The 9,771-nt window shown below is 47.7% G+C and overlaps 2 protein-coding genes across 2 annotated transcripts; one reads left to right on the top strand and one right to left on the bottom strand.

Moving 5' to 3' along the window:
• The first annotated feature begins 245 nt into the window (after positions 1–245).
• Positions 246–2,149, top strand: rnf224 (ring finger protein 224). The gene is made up of 3 exons (XM_070851102.1): positions 246–431; positions 786–1,037; positions 1,613–2,149. Exons 2-3 carry the CDS (start codon positions 792–794, stop codon positions 1,946–1,948), a joined length of 582 nt encoding a protein of 193 aa, XP_070707203.1. The 5' UTR covers positions 246–431; positions 786–791; the 3' UTR covers positions 1,949–2,149.
• Positions 2,150–2,681: 532 nt separating this feature from the next.
• On the bottom strand, positions 2,682–9,262 carry pisd (phosphatidylserine decarboxylase). The gene is made up of 8 exons (XM_070850415.1): positions 9,099–9,262; positions 7,063–7,207; positions 6,669–6,803; positions 6,357–6,458; positions 6,139–6,262; positions 4,223–4,366; positions 3,982–4,142; positions 2,682–3,543 (listed from the first exon to the last, which is right to left on the bottom strand). Exons 1-8 carry the CDS (start codon positions 9,260–9,262, stop codon positions 3,277–3,279), a joined length of 1,242 nt encoding a protein of 413 aa, XP_070706516.1. The 3' UTR covers positions 2,682–3,276.
• Positions 9,263–9,771: the final 509 nt, after the last annotated feature.

Here is a 9,771-nt window from a genome sequence, read left to right as displayed (position 1 = left end):
GTTTAATGATGAAGTGACGTTCGGTCTGAATTATTGATGGAGAGACTCTCTGACGCACAGGGAAGAACGACAGGAACAAACAGAGAGGAAGAATAAAGACAGAACGACGGGACAGAGGAGAAGAGATAAAAACAAAAGGGAAGAAAGATGACGGACAAGAGGAGAAGAGAGGAGAGGCGGTGAGGAACAAACGAAGAAACGACGAGAAAACAGCTGAAAACAAGGAAACAATAAGGTGAATGAAGAGAATAAAAGAAAAGAGCAGAGAAAGAACAAGAAATAAGGAGGAGAAAAAGAAAAGAGACAAAGTGGAGAAAATAAACAAGTGAAAAGAGAAAAACTGGAATAAAAGAAAAGAAAACAAGAAAAGAACAAAGAGTGAATAAAAAAGGAGGAAGAGATGTGATGTGAAGAAACAGGAAGAGGATCAGGTGAGTCCCAGTTTCCTTTAAATTTCTGTCCAATCAAATCGCATGGACGACTTCTATCAACACAAACAGGAAGTGCTGAATGTTTCTGTGACAGTGAGGTGACGCTCACGTTCATTAACGAAAAACAACTTCAGACTGACCAGTTAGCTTAGCATTAGCAGACCCACTCCCCATTGTAAGTTAGCTTAGCATCAGTAGACCCAACATACTCTGTAACATTTAGCTTAGCATTAGCAGACTAATGTTAGCAAGGCAGCTAACGTCAGAGTCTCACAACAGAGAATAACTATCGACCTTTTCATATTCAATATAAAATATTCTTCCAACACGAATCCTTTTTTTCTTGTCTGTCAGGAGAAAATGTCGTACGACAAAAAAAAAGACAAAGAAGAAGAGGAGGAGGAGGAAGTGACCAGTCAGCCCCTTCCCTCCCCTCCTTCCTTTGTTGCCATGGAGACAATGATGTCAATGAGGAGGCAGGACCTCGTGTGCATCGTGTGCTTTGGCAGCTACGACCTAGCGACACGGTTGCCGCGGCGACTGCACTGCGGCCACGCCTTCTGTCAGGCGTGTCTAAAGAGGCTGGACACGGTCATCAATGAGCAGGTGACTGATGACATCATCAACATGCACTGGAACCAGAGCGTGACGACAGGTTCAGCAGTGACTCAGTGGTCAGAGCGAAGCCTGAGAGGAACTGAAGTGAAGGCTGAGGGAGTCTTTCTGATTGGTCAAGTACTCCAGCCGCCATCATTTCAGCCAGTGACACACACACACACACACACACACACACACACACACACACACACACACAGCTATGTTTGGACGGCGTCCCTCAGGTCTGTCCGGATGTCTGGACGAATTTAATCAGAACAAAACGATCAGAAAACTTTTGATTCTCTGATTCACTTCGCTCTCTCTCTCTCTCTCTCTCTACTGTCACTCTGTGCTCACTCAATCACCACGGCCCCCCCCCCCAGCCCCCAGGGAGGAGGGGTTGTCGTGGAAACATGAATAAGCTTGATAAGAGAAAAGTTCCAGTTTGGGTGGAAAAGTGTCATGAGAGACGAAAGCAGCTGAAGTGATGCTCTCATGTTAGGGTTAGGCACTACAACTCCCATGAGTCTTTGGCATGACAACATGTACAAATCCCCTCCCCCTGCCCCCACTGTCCCCCCCAGGTGTGGATCCCGTGTCCTCAGTGTCGGCAGAACACGCCTCGGCCCAGAGGGGGGGCCGCCGGTCTGGACCTGGACCTGGCCTCCTTTCTGGGGGTGAAAGCCCAGCAGACCTGCACCTCCTCCTGCTCCCCGTCCTCCTGGAGCTCCAGCCGCAGGCAAGGGGCGCCGGCCGGGGACGCGGCCCAGGACGGGAAGCTGTGGTTGGGGAAGGAGGTGGCTGACGACAGCTGGTCACACGGAGGTCTGGCCGAGCCGCGCTTCCATCGCTACGGCAACTGCTGCCCACCGCCATCTTATTGGCTATGCTGCTGCTTCTGCTGCCCGGGGCGGGGCTAGGACTGACCAATGAGTGTGCTGACTGTGGTTCTCCCTTCGTGTGGACCAATTCTGATCTGATTCGACTTTTAAAAATAATGAACATGAAGTTTCAGAATTTAATCTGGAAACTGAACACAAACCTGTGAATTATCGTTTCAGATGGTGTCAGTGGAGGTATTAAATATTAGTAGTTATCACACGGCTTTATTGAGTACTCAATTCCGATTAGTCCATTATGGCGTTCTAGTCTGTGATTTCTGTAGACCAGACCGTTGGGATCATTTTTAAACCAATAAAGTCGTTTTCTAAGTCAATATTTTGTGTCAAACTGTTGATTTCTTTAGCAGGAAGTCGTGGAATAAACAGGATGACGTGCGTTGGGGTTCGTTTTGCAATAAAGACGCCACTCGCTGTTCGTTCTCAGGTACGATGCACCTGAGAACAAGAACAGAAGGTTTATCAGAGAAACACGACGTAAAATTGGTGGTGAAGCTAACGGTGCGGCGCTAAACACAACTTGACACGACTTCTGATTATTGATCCTGTTTGGCGTCACTGATGTTTCTAAATGGTTGTTGTGAGTTCAGCATCAGAGCTGAACGTCCAACAATCACAGGTGAGAGTTTACAGGTGAACACAAGCACGTTTTGAGTGTTATTCCACAAAAATAGTCAAGTTTCTTGTTTGAACCTTAAATATTCATCCTGTTTTTTCTGCTTTTATTCACGTTTGTCGAATAAAGACGAGCTGATGAGAAAAAAACCTTTATTCATAATTAAAAAATGATGACAGCGGGATGGGTGTTGCCGGGCTGAGTCACCTGATCAACACGCACACACCAGGAAGAACTTAACAGTGACATCACTGCTTGTTTTAACCAATCAGAGGCGTCCGATTGGCCGCTTCAGATGTGATACTAACTGATGCTAACAGCTCAGACAGCTCTGATTGGTTCATAATACAAACCGAAATAAACTTTTAAAAACATCAAGTGAACAAAAAAGCTTTAAACAGTCAGAGGACGGAACTTTTTATTTTTCACTTTGTGTTTGGATCAACAGGAACGTAGAGAGTTCATTTGTCATTTGTTAAAATAGTTTAAATGTTTAGTTTTGGTGGTTTCAAAGGAATATTTCAGTTTGTTGGTTCTGTTTCTGCGCAGCACAGAGCGATACGTTTGGCAGGTCCCCGTCAGAAGGCACGAGGCATTCTGGGAGTTTGAGTCTTTGTCATAAAACATCTTTAAGTCCTCCACAACATCTTGGTTACAGACAAAATGATCCACAATGCCATAAACTCTTAAAATCTGTCTTTCAGGCTCCTCCCAGAGTCTGCAGCTCGGCCAATCAGAGGCTGCCGAGCCCCTCGCCCACTCTGATTTGCTGTCCCGGCTGCAGGTTGAAGCTGAAGTCTTTTGGAGCTTCAAACAGCAGAACGATGGTGGAGCCGAGGTTAAACTCCCCCACTGCCGCCCCCTTCTGTAAGGCCACACCCACTCCATCAAGAGAGACCACGCCCCCTTCACCTGCCTTCAACATCTGGTTGCCATCAGTAACATAGCTGCGGTCATGGAAGGACCCTTTACTGTAGCGAGGAGCGTTGGTCTGAAGCTCCTGAAGATGAAACACAAAGAAGAATATCAAACTACCCGGTAACCTACCTAATGACCAGATCAACTGCCCGGTAACCTACCTAATGACCAGATCAACTACCCGATAACCTACCTAATGCCCAGATCAACTGCCCGATAACCTACCTAATGCCCAGATCAACTGCCCGATAACCTACCTAATGACCAGATCAACTGCCCGATAACCTACCTAATGACCAGATCAACTGCCCGATAACCTACCTAATGACCAGATCAACTGCCCGGTAACCTACCTAATGACCAGATCAACTACCCGATAACCTACCTAATGACCAGATCAACTGCCCGGTAACCTACCTAATGACCAGATCAACTACCCGATAACCTACCTAATGACCACATAAACTTCCTGATGACCTGCAGGTGGACAGAGGCAGGAACAAACTGAAGTCTTACTCACCTGGTCAAAGTAAACCCTGATGGAACCGACATTCGTGGCTCCGACCGCCGTTAACGAGAAGAAGCCGTGCTGCCATTGGCCGGTGAGCGCCACGCGCTCGTTAAGACAGAAGAGCTCTTTGACCAAACGGGCCACGCCCGGGTTAACGGACATTAACGAGCCTGACGAGGAGGAGTCACACAGAGATGAAGAGCAGGTAGAGAGCTGACATCCGCCAAATGAAACCTGAACACACTCTCACCTGGGAAGTGACGGCGCAGCTCCACCGTCCAGTCTGTGGGCGAATGGAAGCAGTGATAGTCACCTGGAGCCAGGTAGACCACCACGTGGAACAGGTCGTTATCAGGAGACGACAGGAGAAGGTCTCTGAACGACACCGAGGACTCTGAGGACAGAGAGACATGTGAGGACCGAACCAATCTGCAACAGGCTGTAGAGCCCCAAGGATCTGAATCAACACCCATTAGTCCCGAATCAACACCAACTAGTCCCAAATCAACACCCATTAGTCCCGAATCAACACCAACCAGTCCCGAATCAACACCAACTAGTCCCGAATCAACACCAACCAGTCCCGAATCAACACCCATTAGTCCCGAATCAACACCAACTAGTCCCGAATCAACACCAACTAGTCCCGAATCAACACCAACCAGTCCCGAATCAACACCCATTAGTCCCGAATCAACACCAACTAGTCCCGAATCAACACCAACTAGTCCCGAATCAACACCCATTAGTCCCGAATCAACACCAACAAGTCCCAAATCAACACCCCATTGTCCCGAATCAACACCAACTAGTCCCGAATCAACACCAACTAGTCCTGAATCAACACCCATTAGTCCCGAATCAACACCCCATAGTCCTGAATCAACACCAAGTAGTCCTGAATCAACACCAAGTAGTCCCGAATCAACACCCATTAGTCCCGAATCAACACCCCATAGTCCCGAATCAACACCAACTAGTCCCGAATCAACACCAAGTAGTCCCGAATCAACACCCATTAGTCCCGAATCAACACCCCATAGTCCCGAATCAACACCAACTAGTCCAGAATCAACAACAACTAGTCCTGAATCAACACCCATTAGTCCCAAATCAACACCCCATTGTCCCGAATCAACACCAGCTAGTCCCAAATCAACACCAAGTAGTCCCGAATCAACACCAACAAGTCCCGAATCAACACCAACTAGTCCTGAATCAACACCCATTAGTCCCGAATCAACACCCCATAGTCCTGAATCAACACCAACTAGTCCCAAATCAACACCCTATAGTCCCGAATCAACACCTCATAGTCCCGAATCAACACCCATTAGTCCCAAATCAGCACCAACTAGTCCCGAATCAACACCAACTAGTCCCGAATCAACACCAACTAGTCCCGAATCAACACCAAGTAGTCCCGAATCAACACCCATTAGTCCCGAATCAACACCAACTAGTCCCAAATCAACACCAACTAGTCCCGAATCAACACCAAGTAGTCCCGAATCAACACCAAGTAGTCCCGAATCAACACCCATTAGTCCCAAATCAACACCAACTAGTCCCGAATCAACACCAACTAGTCCCGAATCAACACCAACTAGTCCCGAATCAACACCAAGTAGTCCCGAATCAACACCAAGTAGTCCCGAATCAACACCCATTAGTCCCAAATCAACACCCATTAGTCCCAAATCAACACCAACTAGTCCCGAATCAACACCAACTAGTCCTGAATCAACACCAAGTAGTCCCGAATCAACACCCATTAGTCCCAAATCAACACCAACTAGTCCCGAATCAACACCAACTAGTCCCGAATCAACACCAACTAGTCCCGAATCAACACCAAGTAGTCCCATATCAGGGCCAACTAGTCTCAAACAAACACCAACTAGTCCCAAATCAACACCAACTAGTCCCGAATCAACACCAACTAGTCCCGAATCAACACCAACTAGTCCCGAATCAATACCAACTAGTCCCGAATCAGGGCCAACTAGTCCCAAATCAACACCAACTAGTGTGAAATCAAGAAGTTGGTTCAGTGTGTGTCCTAGATTTCCTAGGTTTCAGTCTGGTGGTTCTCAGAGTGTTTGGGGTCCTTCACAGTTTCATAATGGATTTGTGTCACATGATCTGGGGTGCAGAGGGTTTTACCATTGTCCCGACTCTTCTGTGGACCCAGGAAGTTCTCCAAACTGTAGGTGACCCCTTTCACCTGCTCCACCTCTGAGTTCTTCACCCGACCAAAGTGGAGGATCTTCCCATCAGCTGGAGAGATCTGAGACACAACAGAGACTGAGACCAGGAGGAGGAGGAGGAGGAGGAGGAGGAGGAGGAGGTGGTGGTGGTGGTGGTGGTGGTGGTGGTGTTACCAGACAGGAGGAGGCGCAGAGCGGTCTGACAGCAGGTTTTAGACGTCGTCGGAAGAATTCCCCCAGATTCTTGTAGTGATGTAAATCCTCCACGGCAGCTTCCTATTGGACAACAGAGAGAAATCATCAACAACAACAACCGAACCAGGTCTGCTGGTGGAGGAGGTCTGGACCAGTGCAGCTGGACTCAGTGGTCTCAATAGACTCAGAGGACTCACGGGTCTCAGTCGTCTCACCAGTGAACTCCACCTGTTCTGTTCATTCATCTGTGCAGAAACTCCTGAAACCAAACAGGACCGTATCCTCGCTGACCTGCATGTTGACCCCGAAGGTCCAGATGTAGAGGGAGTAGACGGGTTTCCGTAGCCAGGTGGGGAGGTCCACGCCGTTCAGACGACCCCAGGCCCGAGAGAGGAGGCGGGTCGGGAAGGAGCGGTACAGCGCCACCTGCAGCACCAACCGGAAACTACATGTTAATCATGAAGATCTGAAGAGGAGGAGGAGGAGCTCAGAGAGGAGGAAAAGCTCAGGGAGAAGGAGGAGCTCAGAGAGGAGGAAGAGCTCAGAGAGGAGGAGGAGGAGCTCAGGGAGGAGGAGGAGGAGCTCAGGGAGGAGGAGGAGATAGAAGACAGAATGGAGAGAAACACAGAACAAAATGAGGGATGTGTCTCAACGGTCGTCTCTATTCGTCTCCTGCTGCTCTTACCCGTTTGACCAGCGGCCGCAGAGCGCTGGCAGACAGGACATAGCAGAGGAAGGCGATTGGCCGACGGCGCCAAGGGTTGCGGCGACACACAGCGCCACTGAGCGCGTTCAGACGGCGACGGAGAGCCAAACGAGGCACCTGGAGCCTGATTATGATAATGAGATGTAACAGGTGGGGGTGAGGACAGAACAGAGGGACGGACGAGAAGAAGGAGGTGGTGGTGAAAGGATGAAGAGCTAAAACTGCTAACGCAGCAGAATCGCTAACAGTGCTGAGCTACAGTAAAGCTAGCAGGAATGCTAAGAGTGATGCTAACGCGAACAGAACACTGAGCAACTCGTTTCTACTATAAACTGTTAAACATCATTCTAAATGATTTATTAATTAGCTTCAGTTCATTTGTATGAACTCAAACGTTTGATATAAAACACAATATTACATTCTCTTTGATTTGTTCTTGGACCTACAGTAAATTTAAATAGTCATTTTCATGTGATTCTCTGTCTCATCCAGTGCAGTATATGTAAATATAGAGTATACTGACATCACACTATTCTATTCTACTCTACTCTATTCTCCAAACCAAAGCTTCATTTTAACATTGATGAGACTGAGAGTAAAACTAATGTTTAATTGAATTCAGTCAAACTACTGCTACACTTATCAACTTTTTAAGATTAACTTTATGTTTTCTAGTTAAAAACCAGAAAAAGACGAGTTGATTTCAGAGTCTGTTCTATTTATTATATAACTTTCTTTTTACAGACAAAATTAATCTCTGGTTTGACCCTGAATGCACCACCTTCACATATTCTAATTGTATTTATACTGAGAATATGACTGTTCATAATGAGGGAAGGCTCCTCCTCCTCCTCCTCCTCCTCCTCCTCCCTGTGTGAACCTTGACCCCACAGACATGGAGCTCATGTTGAATCCTTCAGAGTAACTTCCTCCTCCACACGACGTCATCGTCTGTGACGTCCCTCCAGAATAAAGCTCCAGAAAACAGCTGAGAAACCAGAGGATAGAGAACCTGTCTGTTTTTAAGGTTCCTTCAGTCTCTCAGTGATCCACTGATAGCCGTCTGAACATCCAGGGGTTCATCCTCTGCAGACGGGAGCTGCCGTCTGAACATCCAGGGGTTCATCCTCTGCAGACGGGAGCTGCTGGACTCTGATTCAGGACGGACACCGTCAGGTAAACGGCTGACGGCTGATGTTGGCACTTTTCCTTCTGCGTTTATGGGTCAGAAGCTAACTGGGTTAGCTCGTTAGCTCGTTGGCACAGGATCAACTGGAACAAGGCTAACAGAGGCTAAACGAGGCTAAACGAGGCTAAAGCTAAAATAGCTGACCTGTTAAACCACACACACACACACACACACACACACACACACACTAATCTCCTCTAACCTCTCTCTCCCTCTCTCTGTTTTGTGTCAGTGTCTCTCGTCCTCTAACCTGCTGTTCATCAAGTTTTAATCTCATTTTAGATTTTACTCTGAACTACTTCATCCTGTAGTTTTACTCTGTGTACTCTCATTATTCTGTGTACTTTATACTCTGATTACTTTATACTCTGATTACTTTATACTCTGATTACTTTATACTCTGATTACTTTATACTCTGAGTCTCGGTGTCTCTGTGCTCCGCCCCCTTGTCTGACATGTTTTGTACGATATAAATAAAGTTTGATTTTAACAAACGTTCACTTACATTCACACTTCTCCTCTAATGATCCTGCAGACAGGCGCCAGTCTGAGGTCCTACCTGGTCCTACTGGATCCTACCTGGTCCTACCAGGTCCTACAGGATCCTATAAAGTCCTACAGGACCCTATCAAGTCCTACAGGATCCTACCAGGTCCTACAGGATCCTATCAAGTCCTACAGGATCCTACCAGGTCCTACAAGATCCTACCAAGTCCTACAGGATCCTACCTGGTCCTGGGGGAGGACTGGGGGTCTCTTTATTCCCAACGTGCTTTCAACGTTTTATTTCTACTGTTTATAATGGTTTTCTTTTCTTCCTCCCACCTGAATCGTGCCGTCGCTCTCGTCCTCACCCCTCTTCTTCCTCCTCCTCCTCCTCCTCCGTCTCTCTCGCTCTCTCCATCAGTTGTGCGGCGCCGCCGCTGCCTCACCTGCCGCAGCAGGTCGCGCTCACCACCGCCATGACGATGGGATAAGAACTTCACCATGATTGGAGGAACGCTGCCGACACCGCGGAAACAGACGGCCGACGACACATGATGACGGATAAATTCCACAAGTGAGGAGACAGGTGAGGAGACAGGAGAGGAGACAGGTGAGGAGACAGGTGAGGAGACAGGAGAGGAGACGAGGAGACAGATGAGGAGACAGGCGAGGAGACAGATGAGGAGACAGGTGAGGAGACAGGAGAGGAGACAGGAGAGGAGACAGGTGAAAGCGTCGGCTGTGAGGACAGGAAGAGAGACTGACCCACAGAGAGACAGAGAGGAGTTAATACTAAGGAGCTCCTCCCCCTCCTCCCCCTCCTCCCCCGTCTGTTTGTCTGTCTGTCTATTAATAGAATCAGCAGACGGGCCCAGATAGAAACATGAACTCAATATTGATTATTTATTAGAAATCTATATTAGCAGTAAGTATAACTTTTTATCCATCTGTCTTATTTTACTGGTTTTCTTCTTCCTCTCATCATCATCATCATCATCATCGTCACAACTGT

The sequence above is a fragment of the Pempheris klunzingeri genome, chromosome 19, assembly GCF_042242105.1.
Source record: "Pempheris klunzingeri isolate RE-2024b chromosome 19, fPemKlu1.hap1, whole genome shotgun sequence".
Taxonomy (NCBI): domain Eukaryota; kingdom Metazoa; phylum Chordata; class Actinopteri; order Acropomatiformes; family Pempheridae; genus Pempheris; species Pempheris klunzingeri.
The sequence above is the reverse complement of the archived record's forward strand: the minus strand, read 5'-3'. Positions and strand labels throughout refer to the sequence as shown.